This window comes from Uloborus diversus, chromosome 4, assembly GCF_026930045.1.
Source record: "Uloborus diversus isolate 005 chromosome 4, Udiv.v.3.1, whole genome shotgun sequence".
Classification (NCBI taxonomy): Eukaryota; Metazoa; Arthropoda; class Arachnida; order Araneae; family Uloboridae; genus Uloborus; species Uloborus diversus.
In genome coordinates this window covers 156,479,662-156,502,926 of record NC_072734.1, presented here as the reverse complement: position 1 = coordinate 156,502,926, position 23,265 = coordinate 156,479,662, and the positions used below count along the sequence as shown (strand labels likewise).

The window sequence follows — 23,265 nt, the reverse complement described above, 5'->3', positions numbered from 1 at the left end:
CTGCTTGATCATTTTTTTTTTTTTTTTTTTTTTTGTAATGATCTGTAAGCTTCAAGGAAATATGCCAGCAATGCAGGGTTAGGTAACTTGTAAGTATGGGAAAGCTAGTGTCATTTTTGATGGATGCAAAGAAAGCACCACAGAAATATAATGTGCGTCCTATTACATCAGCCAAGCCTTCTGCTCTAGAAGACTTTTTGCGTCTCAAATCTTGTGCTTGCTCTGAGAGGTTCATTGGATATAGTGAATGTTTGAAAAGTCTGAAAGTGCACTGAAGTGCTCAATTATATGCACAAACTGTGTTAGACATATCTGCAACAATAAAGATTTTGCTGAGGATCTAGATTCCAAAAAACATCTTGATAACGAAGACTTTTTGTTACAAGCTTAGAAGAAATCATTTGAAAGCAAAACACAGTTCAGCGTAATTTTTCTGGCCATTTAGTTAAATGTGCACCATCAGAGGGGGCGGGGGGGGGAGGGATAGTATTTTAGTATATAATTTCGTTTTGGGAGGTGAGCTACTGTTCTTATGAGGTGGACAGTCCTGATTTAATTCATTTTAGATTTGATTGAAATAATACTTCTAATTGAAATAAAAGGGGGGGGGTGAGGATTTATTTTATTTTGCGGAGGGGGGATGCTGTAGCTTTGAGAAGAGGTGCACCATCGATCTTGGAGGATGGACACACTCGATTTCTAACTTTAACTTAGCATAACATAATGTTTCCATATAAAATTTATGGAGGGGGTTTCGGGGGGTACTGCTTCGTTTTACCGGGATAGGGGGCCTCTGTAGCATTGGCGAGTTATATCATCCCTCTTGGGGGTCAAACACCTTTAATTTCATGCTTTTAAATTTAGTATAACATATTATTCTCACTTTCAATTTACTCTAAAAATTCTGGAAAAATACCCAAAAATTGCAATTTTTAGATGCCCCCCATTCCAAAACCCGACGCACAATGGGGGTGGGACTTTTTACCTGTTCTTATTGGGAGGGTAATAAACAATTTGCACCAGGTTTAGCTTTTTTTTTTTGGATGTTTGGGTCCGACCCCTATTTTTACTGTACTATTGTAGAACTTCAGTTTCGAAAACTTCCGGTCGAGTTCCAATTCCCATTATTTGCCGTAAAATCGCATTAGGTGGTCTAAAATTGCATTTATAAAGCTTCAATTTTTAAAAAAAATTTCGGGCGAGCATCTCCGAACTCTTTTGGGGAACATCATCGGAGAAAATAAAAAAAAAAGAATCCCTTGGCCCATCTTGTCCAACGGGTGGGGGGGGGAGGAAGAGATACGATTTCGATCAAGTTCAGAAATATGAGATGGGTAGTAATCTCGAAACTTAGCCTAGGGCACAAATCGACGTTCATCCGGCACTGGACATGACCATAATTACTCGCTCTAGCCCCCCCCCCCCCCCTTTTTCTTTCTTTAAGTATGTGTGCATTATATATTATTATTTTATTTTTATTTTTATTAAGCCTTCTTTTAACGATTCTGTGTTTTAGAATGCTTAGTTTCAGATTTTATGGTGGAATATCCTCTACTCAATTACTATTATACTGCAGTTTAGAAATAAAAGCAGTACTCTGTTGTCATAATTTGATAGGCATAACAGTGTGATGAACTATCTACCAATTGGAGATTAGAGAGATATTTTTGTGAGGCGTTTAACTTTGATACTTAAAATATTTCCTTTTTCCAAAACGCATTAGCAAACCAAAAAAGCAATGGAACTTGAAATAACTCGAAACATGAATTAAAAACGTACACTGTATTCCAAAATAAAATATTTTCACATTGTTTTTTAATAAATAAAATGCCGAAGGTATTTTTCCCATTTTATGTGTCTACAAAACCTTACTCCAGGAGTTAACTATATTTTCTCCCCGAACGCGACTGCATGAAGGCGCTCAAAAGACACTTGCACGACGGCGCCGATCAGGCTTGGCGCGGGCCTGACGGCAAACAGTGCCAACTTCTGTCTGAAAGTGTGAACCAGCGGTTTGTAATGCGAAGTCAAATCATTTTATATATATATATATATATAAACACGAAATTTTTGTTGATAAAACGTTGCCCCTATACCCTCTCTTTACATGCAGCACAAAAACATTTACTCAGATTTTTTTTAAAAAAATAGGTATCCCACACTTGGCCTAAAACTTATAATTTTTTTCAAAAAATGGGGGTCTTTTTATACATATTTTAAAACATGTAAGGGAAATTTTACGAAATTATAAGGCTGGAAAATAAATTTTAGCGCTCCTGCAATATTTAAATCTCCCACAAAGGCCTCAAAGATATGGATTTTTTCAAGGTAAGTTAAACTTTTCATTTTAAACGTATTATTATTATTTTTTTATTACTCATTTGCTAATGTTGATCTTGAAAATGTTTTCGATATAATTTTTGAAAACTTGATATTTTTTTTTCAATTTATGTGTAATGTTTTTTTAAAGATAAATATAAAAAATCAATTTTTTGAAAAAAATTAGAAATTATTGGCCAAATTATATCTAAATGTTTTTTTATTTGAATAAATATTTTTGTAGTTCATGTGGGGGTGCGGGGTAATAGGGCAACGGTTTTATCGACAGCAATTTCGAGTTTTTCAGAAAAGTTATTTTTCTTTTTCATTTGGCGTAGCATTACAAGTGTTGGTTCACACTTTCAGACACAAGTCAGCACGAGTTGCCGTTGTTCATAAAATATGAAACTTTTTTTTTCACAACTTTTTGACATAAGAGGAAATATATAAGAGGGTATGAGGCATGAAAAATCGACTTACATTTTTTTGTGGGACAACCTAGTGTGTATGCTTTAAATTTCCTTATTTTTTGAAAAGTAGCGAAGTAGCGACTACATTTTAAAAGTAGTTTGTAGTTGCTACATTTTGGAAAAAGTAGTTGTAGTTGTAGTTAACTACATTTGTAACAAAGTAGTTGTAGTTGTAGTTCGCTACAAAAAAAATGTAGTTTTTCCAACCACTGGACTGCACCACTTTCTTTTGAGCTCTTGCAACTCTAATAAGCAGACATGTGTCCCAAACACGATGAAAAATACTGAAACTGCATGGCTGTGTGAACTAACACAACACTGTTAGTATATCTTACTACAGCTGAAAGCTCTCCCATGTATTTTTATATCTACATAACAGATGATTTTAATTGGATGCATGAAATTAACTGGATTGTGTTGAATTTAACTTCCAATTCTCCTTCTTTTTTTTCAGCCTATAGTATCTTGTTCTCTCAAAAAGTACTGAATTCAGTAAAAATACTGAAAAATCACATGTCTGAATAAGGCAGTGGTTCTCAACCTTTTACTTATCGCCACCCCTACCCCCCACTTCCTTAAAAAATCATAATTGGCGCAAGTCATCGATGTTATTGAAAACCTAAATGCATAATATATTTGGAGCAATTTTAACCAATCACCCTTAAATTCAAAAAAAAAAAAAAACTAAATAAATAAGAGTACCTTTTTTACGCTTTTCTTTTCCAAAATGAACACACAGGCATTTGAAGGGAAATGCTTAACTCAGATCATTGACACCCTTATCAAAAAGAGTACATTTCTGTTATTTTTTTACATACATTTACCCTCTATCCTGTAAAGCAGTGATTATGTGGCTCTGAGGCACAGATATTAGATCTTGAAGAAAGTTACAACATGAACAAATACTCAACCTAGGGTTCACTTTTTAACGTTTTGCTCAAACATTAATCCTTTGCATTTTCTATAGATCTTAAAACCATTTTAGGCTGAACACAAGAATCTATCAAATATACATGAACACAAGACAAAAGTGCAAATTCCTTTAAAAAGTGACTTTCTTTATCACTGCAGCAGACATATAACAGAGCATTACTCCACATTTTTCAACACACTAAATATGTATGTATCACAATTTATATTGTCTTTTAATGTAAATTATTCAATTAATTTTAAAACTGAACTACATAATGTAAGCAATGATTTTTTTTTCTTCTTCAGATCAGTTTTAACGGCAAAGGATTAATATTGTGATCAAAATGCCGAAATTTGAAGAACAGAAGACGCAAGAAAGAGTTACATAAGTAAGAAACATTTTATTAACATTCTCATAATGATTTTAGTTTGTGTTAAAAAAGCTGCAAAGATTATATTACAGTGACGTGCTGCTCAAAAGAACAGTGCGGACCTTGTCGGACTCAACTCATAACATAACTATTAATCTACAGACCAAAGTCAAACAATATCAATATGTACACAAATATAGCAAAGTAATTAAAACTAGACTCTTTTTGAACATTTTTTCCCCTCATATGGACACCTGTTAACATTTACAGAGCACGTTTAGGTACAATAGACAATCTAGTCAAACTTTATACATCAACTGCACAATCATGCAGGCATTAAATAATGTCTAATTACAACATGCCACACATTCAATATTTCATAGTTTCAGACATTAAAGTGCTTAAATGCTGTATTTAAAAATACAAAACTTTATCTGTTAGTAGGTAAAAGTGTCTTGAAAGGATAAGTCTATACATATATATATATATATATATATATATATATATATATATATATATCATTTAATGTTGAATCTTGTTCTACTAAACTAGTTTCTCTGAAATATATTAGTCACATGTAACTTTGCTAAACTATTTTCATTCTGTGGATGGAATTTTAGAAACAACTGTATAAAAAGAACTTTTAATTAAATCAACCCATTAGCTCATTATCTTTTAAGCTTGTAACAAGATTTAAAAATTAAATTAAAAAAACAGTTGCAGAATAAATTTCTAGAAATGAGTAGAACATAATAAGAAAAAGCAAGTTTCAGCAATGAAAGTGAATTCCATGTTTATAGCTCTACATCATTCTACCAATGGCTAAGCAGCTTACACTATCATATTGTAAAAATGTTCTAAAAATAGCTAATACCTATTTGTACACAAAGACAATCATAAAAGAATATAAAACCATATCAGCAGATTAACTGCACTAATCCTTTTCAAGAATGCCTAGCTTTTAGGAAATTACTTCCCTTCAAAACATCAATATCTAATGCATTTGAATCTGTGCACTAAAAAAAAGTCAAAATACAGTTGGTTTTTTTTTTTTTTGGGGGGGGGGGGGTCAGAAAAATGTCCCGCTGTCCCCAAATTAAATTTCACTTTGTTCTTCACTAGATTGTACTGCTCTTACCGGAGTTCTAGAAGACTGCATCTCATTCTTGCTTACGTTATGAACAAAGCTTAGACAAGATGTGAATCAATTATTTCAGAAGGGGCATAAGTCCAATAGACTCCCGTAGGACTTTCGCCTTTTCTGAAATAAATGATTCATATATCTCAAACATTAATTAAAAGGGAAGACAAAAAACTGACATTTTCTTTTTAAAGAATGACTAATTTGGACAGTTGTAGTCCTTCAGTTTTTAATTTCTCATAATGGGAAAACAATATTTGAAAGCATGAGCTTTATAAAATCAAAATAAATGGTACATCTCACTACAAGCAATGGAAAATCTGTTAGCAAAAGAAAATCAAATTATAAAACTAATTTTGAAATTTGGATCCTCCCAAGTGGCAATACAAACAAAATCGACAAACGGATGATGAACAGATGATTAGATGTGTTCCATTCAGAAAAACATTAGTAACTTTGGGTTTCAGTTATAAAGAAGGAGAGTTTTTTACATTTCCTGAAAAAATAATTTTTAAAGAGATGACTAGTTTTCCAATTCATTGATTCATTTCTAGTTCCTGCTATCTATCCTAGTCTTCTGTTTGCTCAAACACAGTATTGAAAAACAAGCAAACTGAAAGCCAAAACATTGTTTGTCAACGTCAGAGTTTTTTTTTAATGCCGAAACATATAAGGTATACATCACACTGTTTCAAATCAACATTCTCATAACCAACAGATATTTAAGTAATCATCTAATTGCAAGTAAAATGCAGAAATAATTGCACATTTTTTAAACACTTTTCATACGTTAACACATCGACAATAAAAAGCTTTATGGCAGCTCATTCATTCATTCAAAAAAAAAAAAAAACCTTGAATGTATAGGTCAAAACCCTTTTCAAATATTTACACACAGGAACTATGTTAAATAAAGAGAATTTTGATAAGCAACAAATAAAATAAATTCAACATACTGTGTTTCTGTATAACAAGTGCAAACTATGCTGTAACTTTAAACATGACCTTCAGTAAGGATATGTGAAATTATTTTGCTACTTAGCATATTTTAATTTATAGCTATTAATCCAAAATTCTGAAGAGCAAAGCTGAACAAAAAACTAATAAAAGAAAAAGTACAGGGTTTATACTCAATTTCAGAAATTAAATGAAGGAATTTTGAAGGAGTAAAATGAGATTTTGAAGGAGTACTTTTAGGCTATCCTTAATTGGAACAGCCCAATGGAATAACACTTTTTTTTATACACAATCGACCCCTTCCCCCTTCGTCACACTTTACTTTTCTCCTCCTTTTGTCACATGTCTTTTTTTTTTCATGAACATATTGTTATAACTGTGATGTCACTTTTTGTCACCCTCTCTCTTCCCCTTGTCATAATTTTATGAGTTCCTCTCTCCCTTAAGACATCATATGTGGGTGACCCTTTTTACTACATCATAACTGCAATTTACTAAACTAAACAATTGTTTTTTTTTAACACAATCACTTAATATAGTACATCTGCTTATGTATTTTTAAATATTTAAATAATAATTAGACAACCTGACGCCTGCTGCTGCGGTCAAGGGAAAAACAATTATCATAAAACTTTAAAAAATACCCAAACATCATTTAAGCATGTTTAACTTCAATTATGAAATGTCTTAGTCATTTAATAATATTTTCACCTTCAACTTTTATGACGCAACTATAATCAATTTGTTAATCACATCTTTATGAAAAAAATAAATACTCCATTAAAATTGCCCTTGTGATGAAGTTAGTTGTCGATCGAAGTATTTTAAGTTACTCTCATAGGGGAAGATTATATAGTCTTGAACTAAAAGAGAAGGAGTTTTGAAGGAGTTAAAACCAAAATGAAGGAGTTTGAAGGGCTCTTCAAAAAACTTTCCTAAATGAAAGAGTATTGGAGGAGTTTTGAAAGAGCGTACGAATCCTGAAAGATATTCTTGCTGTTAAATAAGATTCCAAAAGGGCACAATTTTAGCCAATGGATAAAACGGATTCAACTGGAGAAAGTTCTTGATGAAAACTCGAGCTTAAATTCAGTAAGCCTGAAGACAAAATGCTGTTGTCAATTATTTATTTTAAACTTCTGCTGAGGGTAGAACAGCAATAACAACTATTTAAAAACTGAGGAGTGAACAAAAATTTATTTTTACTTATTTACTTCTTATTTCTTGTTTATGCATTGTTGAAAGCCTCACAAATACTAAATAAAATAAATAAAGAGAGTTAAAAAATATTTATTGATTGAATTTGTGCAACTGTAGCTGTGATGTACACTAGTTTTACATGATATTTTTTTCTCAAACCGATAAAACACTTTTTCTACGCAAATACAGGCATGAGTCAGAATCACAATATATTCCTGATATTTTAAGGGATAAAAATTTAGGAAACCTAATACAACTTGTCAAATGGCAGACGCAGACATATGACTTGCACCACTTGCATCACTGGTATCTTCAGCAGGATGAGGTTCAGGTAAAACACTAGAAATTCTAGACACATAAATATTTGGATCAACTTTATTATGATGCAACTCAAATTCCTCTAATGCCTTGTCTCTGTCCCAAGGCTTTACCTTAACTCGATAAAATTTGGTTCCTAAGCCAACTTTATATCTATTGTTAAGCTGCAAAGAATAAATGTGAATAAGTATTTTATACTCATGGAACATTCATAACAAAGTTTTAAGAGTTCAAAACTGAAGTTTAACATTAACTACAAAGATGAATAAGTAAATGAACATAAGATAAATATTTAACATTACAAGTCCTTTTAAAACATTTGGCGCAACCAGAGGGGGCCCACAGGGTCCCTGCCTACCTCCAAAACATTGAGTTGAATATTCTTTAAAAATATTTTTCCTCACCAAAAATTAGAAAAGATTGAATCTTGAGAAAACAGTGTTATTTTAAAAAGAAATAAATACAGTAAACTCCCGATTATACGAAATTAAAAATTTTTAACAGTTGTAGATTATCGGTGCGCTACGTAGCCCCCCCCCCCCCCCTCCACTTTCGTTCATTACTGTTTTTCTTTTTTTCTAGCCCGTCCAAAAATAAAAATGTCTGTGAAGTGCTACGGCTCCAAGACCTCATAGCATCAGAGTTCAAGTTTTGATAACCTCAAAATACCACACTTTGAACTCAAACATTTAATGTTACTTTCAATTATTCAAGATGCATAACATTCATATGAAGAAAATGTAAAGTACTTTACTTTTAATATTATTAGTAGACATAATTCCAATAGCTAAACAAAATTACAAACATTCTTTACATTAAGCCTTAATTTTATAAGTACGAAATAGTAAAGAAAGATGCCTTACTTTTTTTGTTATACAAAATTCCTTTGAAGTAATTGTTCCAACAGCCCATCTCTCAGATGATCCAATAGCTAAACAGAAATGAATGAATTGGTCTGAAACACTTAATTAACAGAAAAAGGTAACACCATGATTTTACAGTACAGTTAAAATTTAACACTTACGAATCTTTAAATTTAGAGCCTGAAAGCTATCAGTGTGAAGAAAGTGTTGATAGTTTCCCAAGTGAAAAACAATGAAATTTTCATGCTTTTCTTCATAGCAAATAAGTATCAAATCGCCAACTTCACACCTAAAATAAACCAACAGTTAGTTTATTAAAATATTATTATTAAGTGGAAGAAATCTAAGAATCTGCCCCACCCCCTCATGTATGGTAAAATTGGGGAAACTATGTTTCAGATTCAACTATTTTAATATTAAGATAGAAAAAGAAAAGAATCAAACCCTTTTATCTCAAAACAGATTTTTAAAAAACACGAAAATTTTTCTTAAATTGCACAGATTAGCAATACATCTTTTAAACTTTTGTTCTAAGAAATTGCAAAAAAAAAAAAAAAAAGACAAAAACAAAATTTATTTCTACACTTAACATTTTTTTTTTCTGTCAGATATTATTTCGAACTTTTATGTTCTACTGATAACCTAACTCTAGAGAGCTCTTGATACAGTGGTACTTCCATTCTAAAGTTATGTACTATACATATAGTAGCCAAATGCACAACATCCCTTATACCTAGAGATGAGAAAACAATTATGGTTACAATAATATTAAGAAAGGAATTTACTTACGAGAAAATAGATATTTTGTGTTTGCAATCATTACAAGAATAGCTAGGTCTAGAACGACTCCCAGCAACATGGATCTGAAATTTTAAACTTTCAAAGTAAACAAATATTTGTATAAATTTGAATGAAGTCACATTACAATTAAAATATAGTGCCAAACTGGAATGAAAAAAAAAATCAGTTTTAGTAATTCAATACTTTTCTACTGGGACGCTCTTTATGTACATCCAATACTTGGAAAACTATTCCTGTTTGGTGTGAATAGACAGCAGCAGTAATTCAAGTAAACTGAAAAATATTGTTCTGAGTAGAACCTTTTTTTTTTTTTTTTTTTTTAAATCAATCTTGAACAGATTGATTTTTAATAAATCATATTGTGTTATCAACATTCAAATTCAGTTTTGCTGCACATCCCAAAAAAAAACCTGTGGAAAATGCATTTCATTGAGCTTTGGGCAGAGATCTTTTTTTCTTTTTCTTCAATTGAAAATATATAATAAACGAGCTGATGTGTGCATCACATGACTTCCTTTTACTCCAATTTAATGTAATTTCCCCATTATTGGCCATTTTAATGTGATTCAATACTTTACTCTCTAAATATCACCAACAGTGGCCAAATTAAAACAGATTTTTTAAAAAAAAATCGCCTAATTTGTCAGCAAGTTGGCGACAAAACTTGACGATCAAAAGACTGGCGATATATCGCCAAGTGTTCGCCAAATTATAACACCACTTGAGTTTACATCGAAATTAACAATGATTTCCCTCCAACAAGGGGCAAAAGATCCCCTTTGGAGAATCTGAACGCAACCGAAAAGGGAGGTGCACAATTAGACCCCACTAGGAGTCTACGTACCAAATTTCAACTTTCTAAAACATTCTGTTCTTGAGTTATGCGACATACATACGCACCTATGCACATACATACGTATATACAGAAGTCAAGAGAAAATTTGTTGTAATCAAATCCGGAATTGTTATTATGGATATTTCGCGAGTCTATACGTACTTAGGCACTTATCCACATGTGATCGAGTCATCGAGTCGAAAAAAACTCAATATTCATTCGGGTGTGAGTAAAATGGAAATTAAGTTTGATTTTTGAGTGAAAATTTTTTCGTGAATACAATACTTCCTTTTTTGTAAAAGGAAGTAACAAAACATTAAAATAAAAGCTTGCTGATGGTATGCTTGAATTACTACAAATCAGAAAATAAAGAGAAGGTTAAAGTACAGTCAAAGCATTTTTTCAAAAGGAAGTCTTTTTACTTACAAATTTAGTTGCTAGTTTTTCAAATTCTTCTTCTTTTAATTTCAATTTCTGTAAATAAGGAAAATCAAAAGACATTTCAAACACAGAAAACATATTTTCCACAAAGACATAAAGGGTAATTTTAATAAAAATTTGAAATCATAAAATAATAAGTACATAAGAAAACATTTATGGATGGAGCAAAATAATTTTTAAAAATACATAGTTAAGCTTTGCAGATTCATAATCTAAAAAATTATCAAACTTACAATAAAACAACCAAAGCACAACCTTTAATAGAAAAATAAAATACACACAGTAAAAAGTACAAGAAGAAATAACAAAGTTTTATATACACCGGTTTTACCAGCATAAGGTTCCCAGGTTCTCAACAGCATATTGACATATGAGGCAGTGAGAAGCAAAGGGATGCAAGTGGCAAAATTAAAAATTTGGAGATAACCAGTACAAATGGTAGGTGAACCCCTCCTCTATCTTGGGGCAAGATATAGTACTAGTAGCCCTGGTAGGTTACGGTACACAACTTGATTTAGAAAAAAAATTCAATGCAAGCCTCCCTGGGATCTGATCTTTAAACGTGTTTTACTCGAAACTTCAAAATATCCACTTGCTCGTTGCCTCATATGGTTAAAGAAGACTCAAGCAAACCGGGATATAACGATCCCCCCCCCCCCCTCATTGTAGAAAAACTTCGAAATGGTCCCAGTGGAAACCCTATGTTGTCATCGCATTTTCAACTGTTTGAAATGATCACTAATTGCTAGTGAGTAGGCTATAGTGATCCAAAAATTTCATGCTTTCTTAAGCACAGGTCCTAGCAACATTTCTCACTAATTGTTCCTGAAGCAAACACTATCTTCTGCTGCATAGTTACTCTTTTTTCACCAAAATACCCCAGTTCAAATTACCGTGCTGGCCAAATTATTAGACTTAAGAGGTTTATTTTTTTTTATTTTTTTGGTTTTTGGTTTTTGTACGCTATTTGTACTAAAATACTATTTGTTTTACCGTTAAAGTACAGTACATACTGTACACTGATTATTACGTTATTCTAGCATAATTTAATGTTTGCAGGTGGCAGCACTGTCTGCTTTGTTTATGTTCTTTGTTTATCTACCTACCAGGAACATAACCTCAATCAGCTTAAAGAGTTCACTAGTTCTTTTCATTAGTGTGTTCTGTTACATTTAAAGTTAGTTTTAGGTAATTAGTGAGTATGTGTATGTGAGTATATATAATAGTGAGTATTAACAATTTTTTACCTCCTTTTTTAAAAAGTTAAGAACTGGAGTAAACCTTGTGAAAAGTATGACCAAAAAGACTTAAAATGCTCATCAAGAACAAGGGAATGCATACTAAATATTAGATAATTATTTCACTGTTCCTTAATGTGTCTATAGTTATGTAATCAATAAAGAGTTTGCTTTTAAAAGTCTTAGTCTAATAATTTGGCCAGCACTGTACATTCCTCACATTATTCCTTTGATAAAATAGCTGCTTTCACAAAGGGAGACTACTTTTCAGACTCTGTAATGTCGCTTTTTAACCGTTTCCGATCAACAACATTGTCTCTGATAATACCGTGAACATCCTAGTGACCATGGCTAGTGTAGGCAATTTTTCCATAGAGGGTAAAGTTATTTTTTCCAAAATTAAAAGACAGCAAAAGTCAGTCTTCTACCACAAAGAGCTTTCCCTTTCTAAATTTTTTGTAGCCACTATTTAGAGGAATTGTAATTTTAAGGTAGCTTTCAATGTTTTGATTTTTTTTTTTTTTTTTTTTTTTTTTTTTTTGCGAAAAATTGCAAAAATGCAGATTTGTGTACAATAGATGATACAAAGTAGGGCAAAATGAACATAAAATCCAAAAGCTTGCAATCAAAAATAACATTCATTTTCCATACTATGGTAACATTTTTAAAAATTTACATCTTTATAGTTGATTGCTTAGTACATTGATTAACACTAATATTTTACATCTAAACTGCCCTAATTACTAATGGATATGCATTAAAGATGTTCATTATAAAAATATCCTTGTTAGTTTTTCTTTTTTTGTATCGAACTTTTGGGTATATTAACTCCGTAGCTGTTCTGTTGAGGGTTCGTTATAGTAGGGTTTGATTGTGTGTATATGTATATACAGTAAATCCTGTTTACAATGATACTGTTGGGACCTAAAATATATTGTTATAGACAGTTTATCATTATAGACAGTTTGATTATTTATGCTGACAATTTGCAGGGACCATAGAAAATATCATTATAGACAGGTTTATTGTTATAGTTAATATTGTTATTCACAGGTTTCATTATATACAGTGGCTCCCAAAAGTCTTCGTACACCTACGACTTTCAATTAAATAGGCCATTATCCATTGGTTAGAATTAATATTTCGGAATAGGTATTTTATTATAAGATCTATGATCTATTTTTAACAAAACTACATGAAAATTTTTAATAAATCATTAAAACATAATTTTTAAAAAATCAAAAACCAAAAATTGCCAGAAATTTTATCTTACAAAAGTCTTTGTACACTTTGAAGAAATGTCAAAAAAGTTTGATTATTTATGCTGACAATTTGCAGGGACCATAGAAAATATCATTATAGACAGGTTTATTGTTATAGTTAATATTGTTATTCACAGGTTTCATTATATACAGTGGCTCCCAAAAGTCTTCGTACACCTACGACTTTCAATTAAATAGGCCATTATCCATTGGTTAGAATTAATATTTCGGAATAGGTATTTTATTATAAGATCTATGATCTATTTTTAACAAAACTACATGAAAATTTTTAATAAATCATTAAAACATAATTTTTAAAAAATCAAAAACCAAAAATTGCCAGAAATTTTATCTTACAAAAGTCTTTGTACACTTTGAAGAAATGTCAAAAAAGTTTGATTATTTATGCTGACAATTTGCAGGGACCATAGAAAATATCATTATAGACAGGTTTAATTGTTATAGTTAATATTGTTATTCACAGGTTTCATTATATACAGTAGCTCCCAAAAGTCTTCGTACACCTATGACTTTCAATTAAATAGGCCATTATCCATTGGTTAGAATTAATATTTCGGAATAGGTATTTTATTATAAGATCTATGATCTATTTTTAACAAAACTACATGAAAATTTTTAATAAATCATTAAAACATAATTTTTAAAAAATCAAAAACCAAAAATTGCCAGAAATTTTATCTTACAAAAGTCTTTGTACACTTTGAAGAAATGTCAAAAAATTAGTAAATAATCTAACTTTTTACAAAGTTATTATTTAGTAGAATATCATGCAGTAACAACAACAGTTTTTAAACGCCTGGGAATAGATTTCATTGTTTTTTCTTTCTTTTTTTGTGCTATTTCTGAGTAAGTGTTCAGCCAAACTACGAGTCTTACTGTTTCTAGTTCGCTTTTCGTTTCAATGGTGTATTTTCGTAATCTAGCCACCAGATACCTCCAAATATGTCCCATTAAGTTTAAATCTAGCGATTGAGGAGATATTTCTAAGCTTAAGGACAATTTTTGAGGCACCAAACGAAAACGTGTGCTTCTTATCGTTATCTCGATAAAAAACAAAGTTGTTTCCAATTACTAAATTTTGGGTTAATGGTTTAAAATTTCTTTTTAAAATATTTAAACGAACTGCATGATTAATTATTTCATCAAAAATTCCAAATTTCCAAGTCCTGATACTGTAATGCACCCTCACACTAAAACACCTTCACCATCCTGATTAACTGATCCAACTAAGTTCTTCAGTTTAAATTCCTCATTTTTTCTTCTATTTACAATTATACAACAATTTAACCCAAAATGTTGAATTTATTTTCAGCTATAAGTAAGACATTGTTCCAAAACGTTTTGAGCTTTTTTATCATTGATATTGGGCTGGAAAGCATAAGCTTACTGTTTTTCGCACGAACAAGAAAATTTCTGCAGGAAGAAGTCCCATTTAATCCGGCTAATCAGAGAACTTGGCGAACAATTTTAGGTGAAAATTAAACGTAAAATGTTTCATTCAATTCTGCAGAAACTTTTTCAACACTCAAATGTGTATTTTTTATAATTTTTTTTAACTGTAAACCTTTGATCACGCATTGTTAACTTTGCCAGTTGAACTTTTCTTACCTTGTTTTTTAACCGATTCTTGTCTTCAAAGCATTTTATCAAGCACTTCACTATAGAATGATATAAATTACCTAATTTAGAGACATTTCAAACCAATTTATGGCTACTGTGAGGGGAAAAAAATCAAATTTCGAATCGTGTTTGCTGCTTTCTACACATACTTGCCATTTTAAAATAAGCAGAATATTAGGGAATAAATGGACAAAAAATCAACGGCAAATGACTTTACAGTGTTATTACAATGCAAAAATAATAAAAAAAAACCACATATGATAATTTTAAGCATGAATTTATTCGAAAATATTTCAGTGTACGACTTTTGTGGCGTATTTCTTCTCTTTCTCTTCGTTTTTTGACAAATTTCAAAAATAAAATCTGACAATATTTTGATATAAAACTACTGGGTTTTATTCAGAATGGCATAGGAATGGTGTGAAAAAAATTGGACGTCATATTCGAATTCAGTTTTGCGTTATTTTGGTTTTACTACAAAATTTCAAGGTGTACGAGCACTTTTGGGAGTCACTGTATATATACTGTCAAATCTTGTTATTAACATACACAAAGAGGCATTTTTGAAATATCATCATAAGCAGAACAACGTTAAAACACACTCAACAGAAAAACAAAAATGTGTAAATAAAACATAGCTTCTTACCTTTCTTAGTATTTCAATGCTCTCCTGGCCTTCAGAAGAAAGGCTCCTGAAGACAAAAAAAAAATATGAATGACTATTTAAAACAAAAGTCTGATGCATAAGTAGAAGGTGACAAATCATACAAAGGCTATGAATATGAGTAATTCAAGGAAGTGATACATAAATTAGCAAATAGTACAAGTGAATTGCACATGTAAAAAGCATTTTATAAGAAACTATGCACTAACAGATTCTTATAATTAAGGACAAATTTGAATTTTAAATGTCCAATTTTTTCTCACTTTAACAATATCACGACTATAATATTTTTCAATTTTTTAAAAAATAACACCTTTAAATTGTGCTACATGGAAACTCGGGGTTCCATAGAGGTCCTTCAAAGGTTCCACGAAACTTGCAGTCTTTGGTAAAATTGAAATTACTCACTTAAAAATCGATGAAAATATTATAATAGATGAAACAAAGCAGCTGAAAATGAACATAAAATCCAAAAGCTTGCAAAAAAAAAAAAAAAACATAGTTTTTCCATATCATAGAAATATTTCTAAAAATTAACATTTCTACAGTTTAACTTTGTACATTAGTTAATAATATTTAAATTTATATTGTCTTCATTACAAAACATTAAAATTAAGTTTGTTGACTTAATTTTAATTTAACTTAAAATTAATAAAGTTAGAGTGAAGCTTTAAATCAGTATTTTTGATTGAGCTGTAGGAAGAACATCAAAAAGAATTGTGGGTTAAATACCCATATATTGTCAAGATAGGATATTCTGATTATGGCAGTACAGAAATGAAACTTTTGATGAAACGATATTTAATGGCACTTTCTCCCTTCGCATCTGCTGTTGAAACTTGGTTCTCAACTTCATATCAGTTATAATAATTACCACAACAAACTTAATTCTAAACCCTTTGCCTTCAATTTCATGTTAATATCATCCTTCAATCTTTATGTTTAACTGAAGTTTTTTTTTTTTTTTTTTTGAAGATAACTCAAAATTTGATAGTATAAGAGTAGATAGTTAAAATCAAAATGTTAAAATTATTTAACTTTCTCTTGAAATTACTACACTAGCCCTTGAATGCAAAAATAACACTTGTGCAATAAAGGAGTAACACTTCTTGTTGCATTTTTTGCACAAAGTGCGTATATGAAGCGTCAATAAAGAACTGTTTCTGAAAGTATGACTTCAACAAAACTTATAGTGAGACAATGATTATTGAAGTTGAAGAAATGACTATTAAAAAAATTGATAAAGCAGAATGGCAAATGATATGATATTATAAATTTGAATAGAACATTAAGATTTGTCACGAAGAGTTTGTGCAAAACACATAACAAAATGAAAGTTCTGCTGATAAAGAAACATTTATGAAAAAACTTGAGAATTACAGAATTGTTTATTACAACTTAAAATAATGTATTATCTTAAAAAATTGAAATGCAAATAAAAGATGCGACTTATTTTGACTTTTGCTTTTGATATTAAAGTTAATTCTTGACACTTTTTTTTTAATAAAATAATTTATATGTTGAAATTACTTTTCAAGCATATTCAAATTTTTAATTTCGATGTGGCAATGATTTTCATGAAGTCCCTTTTTTCTTTCTTGCAATTTTCAATTTTAATTGTTAATTTTATCTGTAATCTACATATTAGTAACAATATCCTAGTTTTTCTTTACTAAATTATTGAAAACCAAAACTACTGGTAAGTTGAACCTCCGATTAGTTATTTTGCATCTTTTTGTGATCTACTTTACATCAGTTTTACTGTACAAACATGCTCATTTGGTTTCCTCTGAAGTTAAAGAATGAAAAGAACTTAGAACTTCATTTTTTATTTGTGTTTGCACCGTATTAATTACATTTTTTCAAATATCTCTAAAACCCATTTTTGTAGATTCTGCCATTTGCCAGCCCACAGTAGTAAAGACCTTCATTATTCATCTTAGGAAAATAGGTCAATAATAACAAATAGGAAAAAGGAATGTTTCATTTTGAAACTTACAGGGATTCTGTTAACTGAAAGTAGGGTTCCAATTCCTGTCTGAGTTTGGAAAAGATTGCATGTGTACTACTGCCATGAGAAGAACTGGAGAGAAAAAAGAAGAATGATTTTAAATTTAAATATTTGAAAACAGAATATCATTTATTAAAAAAATTTCAATAAAAATACTGTACAACAAACATGCATGCTATACATATGTACAGATCAATAATTGCTGCATAGTAAACAAGCATCATTAAATTTTGGCATCAAAATGATTAAGTATCTTTTTCTGAAACCTAAATGGGAAAAATACAAAGCAATTGATAAAATGTACCAAAAATTATGGAAACAGAAGTTCTTCTCATTCATCATGTTTTGTCTCAAAATTGTTAGTAGGAATAAAAATTTTGTTTGCCAATGACGATTCAGTGGCCAGTTAAATTGCCAAGGAATCGGATAAGGATTAATGGATATTGTAAGAGGTTGTTGCATTAACCTCAACTGTCAGTTATACTATATAGTACAGAATACACTTTATAGTACAGAAACTTCATTGAGAAAATTCCGGATCTATGAATCAATGGTTTGTCAAACACTAGAGTCAAATCAGTAATTTGTGCTGTCACCCCTCTAAAAATATAGTTACTTTAAATATTGGACATTGACATAATTTAAATAACATTTTTAATGTCTTAATAAAAGGCCTTTTTTTAGTTTCATTTAAAAACAGAATGAAACATTAGATAGAAATAGATATTCAAATGTTTATTTTTTTTTTAATTTAAAAATTACCTTTCTACCCTTCCATCTCTCCAATGACAGATGGTGGGAGGGGGGGGTCTTTTGTGATAAACAGATATTTTAAAACAAAGAACTAGACACTTGATGACACATCTTTTCAATATGTTCCTAAATCTTGGCTGTAGTGTTCAAAACAAGAATTTGTTTCGTAATGATACTTTATTTTTCTAAATAAAAAAAGAACAATTTTAACCCTACTTTAAGAGATTTTATAACCATTTTTTTATAGGCAATAACACTTTATTTTTTTTTCAAACATCAACCCATTAAATTAATAAAATCACAAGATATCAATATTGAGAAAATTAATAAGCAATTTAAAAATAATGCCAAGAACATTTGATAAGTTCTTCTCAAATACAAATACCTTAATTTCATAAATTAAAGAAAAGAAGCATACCTATAGTATAATAGTAATATCCAAAAATATATAGATACATACTTTGCTGCACTGGAATCACTTTGTGACAGCACTGCCTCTACAGATTGAGCGGGAAATTCGAATGAAAGAGCACATTTATCTAAATGAGCTGTAATGAAGAATATCTTATAAGTACATATAGTATTTTTTGTTAAAAATAATTACTCAACATTTCCCATGATTTTTTAATTCAAATTGGCATTCAGTTTTAGTTTTTTGTACAATTTTAGGTATTGCATACCTAGAATATACATAGGCCACAGTTCTATCTACCCACCTTGATTTTTCAAAAAATACTTCACAAACAACTCCTTGCAAAAAATGCAGATTCCATAAATGGAAATTAAAATAGGTTGCAAATTAATTACAATTTAAGATTTGGCACAAATGCACATGAAAAAATGCTTAAATAATATTTGACCAAAGAAATTGAATTTCTGCATAATATACTTTATGAATAGAGTGCAGAGTTTTATGCACTTTTACACAGGCACACTTTACAAGAAATATCCATGATTGAAAATGGAAAAAGGGATTTAGAAACTTGATATAGCTTCTCGCTTTGTTTGTATTGTTGTCTATTTATAGCATTAGTAAATTGTTCTTGTACAAGAAATTGTTTACTTAAAATATCCAGGTCAAATTTATGCAATGCATGGAATAATTATGCTGTACATGAATTTTTGGTAAAGCTTATATCTCATGCATTAAATGGTACAGAATTGTGAAACTTTTTACAGTTGTACTTCCAATTAATTCTGAATGTAAGTGAATATGCAGCCTAAACATTAGCAGAAACAAATGCATCATTAAGTGTTTAGTAGTAACTACATAAAAAAATTAATATATAAAAAACACAAACTGTAATATACCCGAAAATAACAAAGAAACCAAAGATCCATACAGACTCTTCACCTTACATGCCACATCAACACTTTATTTCTCAGACTACAAAATTAAGATATTATGGTTTAGTGAATAGCCAAAAGTTACAACATATCTTAATTCCACGCTGAAAAGGTTTGATCTGCTTTGTTAATGAGGATTTAAAAGCAGAAAAAATTACCAAGAAAAAACCCTAAGAAATGAAAGACCTAAGTTCAGGGATTCATTTCTATCAAAAGAAATATGGGAGCCCTTTTGTCCCCCAAAATGTTTTTTTCACACATAAATAGTCTGAATTCCGTTAAAAAAAAATATTAAAATTCTCATAAAATCAAAATAATGTACAGGAGCTCAGCGCTCAGCTCCCAGGAGCCCTTGTGAAAATCAAACCCTAATATAAATTCACCAACAATTTGAGTATTTACAGAAAAACATACTTTAGTTTGATCAGTTAATTATAATAATTCAAAATATACACTGACAGAACAATTCCAATAAATTATTTTAACTATCGATTAAAAATTAAAAAAATAAAGATCTAAAAGATCTGTACTAAAACACTCTTTACATAGATGGAATAAGGTAGGTGTCATTTTTTGAACGGGATAATCATCATAACACTAAACTTGAAACTTTCATGAACTCAAATTTAAAAATGCACAAATAATAATAAATTCTTCAACAGAGAAAAAAATCTGAATAGGGGTAGACTCAATACATACATTTCAATTACATTTTACCAAGAAATATTTGTTAAAGAAGTAAACAAATCAAAATCTAGAAATTTTATTGACCTTTTATGGCACCATTTTTTGCTTCCAATATTGAAATTTTAGACCTCAGTTCTTCAATTACAGCATCCTTCTCTTTAGTTAGCCTATTAATGGCCTTGTTGAACGAAACCTAATTACAGAAAAAAAAAATAGAAAAACACTTACTTTACTTTTTAAAAAATATCAATAAAATTATTTGAAATTTCACGTATTATTAACAAAACTTTAAATTAAAGCTAGTAATTAAAGTTTCAGCAATATAATCATATAAAATCAAAGATTGTGTAAGAAATATCTAAAAAGAGAGCATATTATTGAATTATTTTTCAAGGAGAGCACGCTACACATGATATGGATTGTACTGCAAAAATATTATACACAGTGTGGTGAAAAACATTTAAAAACGGCATATTTACCTTTTTTGTAATATAATGAAGGAAAAAGAGAAAGGAAAGTAATTTACTTCTTTTTAATTTGCTGTATTTATTAATTCAAATTAGAATACAAACCGAAAATAAAGATACAATGTATTTTTTTTTACATATTATATACTTAAAAAGTATGAATCTTAATCAAAAGTGATAAATTAATTTACGTTAATTGCCTTAAACTTCATGATTGATGGTGCAAGGTGAGGAAAAAATGCCCTGGATACAACAAAAATTATTTCAAAATATATTCAGAACATATTTTTGAATGTGCCTTTGAATTTCAACAAGATTGGGTACATTGAAAGGACCTTATAACATGTAACTATATGTTAATTTTTAAAATTGAATCTAAAATACTGAAAATTACATAAGTTAATACAGATTTCATAGTGTAAAGATCAACAACTCACCATAAAAAAATAACGCAAAATTAGAAAGTATTTATAGCTGGACTTAACACTGAAACACACTAAATACTTATAAAAACAGACTAACAACGAACTTGCAAAAGCGACAAGCACATGCTGAACTAGAAGTCAACAGTATGAACATTAAATAAAATGGGGGTGTATTAAACAAATCACTTTATTTTAAATTTGAGCAGTAATTTTTGTTATAATTACTGCATTCATGGTGACTTTTTGTTTTCATTTTGTTGTTATTATTATTTTTAGTACAATATTTAGTTACTTGCCTATGTAATTATTTATTTATTTAGTAATTTTCCAAATGATAAGTTATCATCAACTTTAATTAATTATACCATTTTATATGAGAGCAAAATTTTATTTATTCCAAAAAATTACTTTTTTTAACATTGTTTTCATTAAAATAAAAATGTTCTTAGTTAAATATCTGCCAATTTTTCAGTGTCAAGTGTACATGTAAAACACATTTTACATCTTTAAAATGTATTCTTGGGGCTTAATTCCTTTTATTTATTAATACAGTCAAGCCTCCATATATCGAACTTCCACATATCGAAATTTTCTATATATCGAAATCGCAGCAAATTTCAATGTTCATTTTACATAGAAAAACTGTTTCTATATATCGAAAAAAATCTCTATATATCAAAATTATTTTTCTAGATATTCGAAGTTTTTTTCCGCTTTAGACTGTTTATCTGATGAAAAATGAAGATTGGGGGAGAACATTATGTTCACTAAAGGTTGCTATGAAACTCATAAGGAATCTGAGGTTGAGAGGTGAGTATAGATAGGTCGTTGTTCCGTTCTGGAGTTCTTAAATTCCCTCGAGTTCATTTCAAATCTTAGTTGTAACCAGTAACACTGTAAAATCAGTTTCAAGTTATCCTTCTTGTCTGTTGATTATCATTCCTAGTCTTTTTAGTTTCAGTAAAAAATCATTCAAGTTAAGTAGATTGATTTTTTACTTGTCTCTCGATTACATTGTCAGAATGAAAATCCCCTCATGTTGCGAATCAAGTTGAACTGCCGAAGAATGAAGATGCGTGAAGGCACAAAAATGTAATTTCTGTTAATTTTTCAGTTATTAGCTTTCGTTTAATCCGATGCTCGTATAAATTAGAAATTGGGTTTCATGCACGAAAATTAGCTTTAATTTTAATGTTTTAGGATATTTTTATGATAAAATACGATCGTTTCTATATATCGAAATTTCTATATATCGGATTTTTTTCCGGCAATTTGCTACTTCGATATATGGAGGTCCGACTGTATTTCCTACAAAATTTTGCGCATTTTGATATGTAAGTAGTAGGGTTATGTTTGAATTTAATAGGTTTTTGTTTATTTTACTTTTTTACCTTTTCATTCAAACCTTTTTTGTTTGGGGCCACTTTTTTACTTGCAATTTTGTCCTAAAACATTTCCTTGTCTGCCTTTAAGAGCTTCAATTTGGTGAGAAAGGCACTGATTGGTTCCCAAGATGTTTTGTTCCCTAACTGAGATTCTCTAAGCAAATTTCTGCGAATCTGGATTTTTAAGCAATTTCTTCCTTTTTTTTTAATTAAACATCTGATCTAGAGATGAATCCAGGGTTTTTTATCCTTGTGTTTTACACTGTAAGAAAATTCCAAACGGTTAGATTACTTACGGGTAATGTTCCTAGATTTCCTATGGGTTTGCACCAGTTTCCCATGGAAATCAAGTGTTTTTGCTTAATGTTGCCCGAATTGCAACAAGTTGCATGAATGTAGACTTCTCACTGTTGTGAAGAATAAATTTATCTTCGAGTGTCAAAACATTCATCGCTTTTATTGACTGATTTAGCTTCAGCTAAATTGTGACCCGTCCAGATTGAATGAAGGCCAAATGTTATCTCCAGATACTGTAACTGTGCTAGAATAGCAGGTAAATAAGGTGTTAGGTATGTACTAGCAATTCAGCATTAGCATTGGTCATGTTAGCTAAAATGCTTTAGAAGCTTTCCCAATAAATCAGAAAGGAGTCAAGTTATTCCTACACTAGCACACATACTGAATACATCAAATAATTATTAATTTCTACAGAAAAAATAAGTTTGAGGATTGTTTGTTCTTTGCAAGAAGTTTTAAT

General features: G+C 30.0%; 1 protein-coding gene across 1 annotated transcript in view; it reads right to left on the bottom strand.

The window, feature by feature from the left end:
- Positions 1-5,139: 5,139 nt before the first annotated feature.
- The window catches only part of LOC129221624 (RB1-inducible coiled-coil protein 1-like), a 67,625-nt gene continuing 49,499 nt past the window's right edge, over positions 5,140-23,265 (bottom strand). Inside the window, exons 21-29 of the mRNA XM_054856148.1 lie at positions 20,316-20,424; positions 18,658-18,745; positions 17,433-17,516; positions 15,416-15,461; positions 10,614-10,661; positions 9,341-9,414; positions 8,713-8,840; positions 8,552-8,619; positions 5,140-7,852 (exon numbers count right to left, since the gene is read on the bottom strand). Coding sequence (XP_054712123.1) covers positions 7,631-7,852; positions 8,552-8,619; positions 8,713-8,840; positions 9,341-9,414; positions 10,614-10,661; positions 15,416-15,461; positions 17,433-17,516; positions 18,658-18,745; positions 20,316-20,424 — 867 coding nt within the window. The 3' untranslated portion in view covers positions 5,140-7,630. The remainder of the gene's footprint in view (positions 7,853-8,551; positions 8,620-8,712; positions 8,841-9,340; positions 9,415-10,613; positions 10,662-15,415; positions 15,462-17,432; positions 17,517-18,657; positions 18,746-20,315; positions 20,425-23,265) is intronic.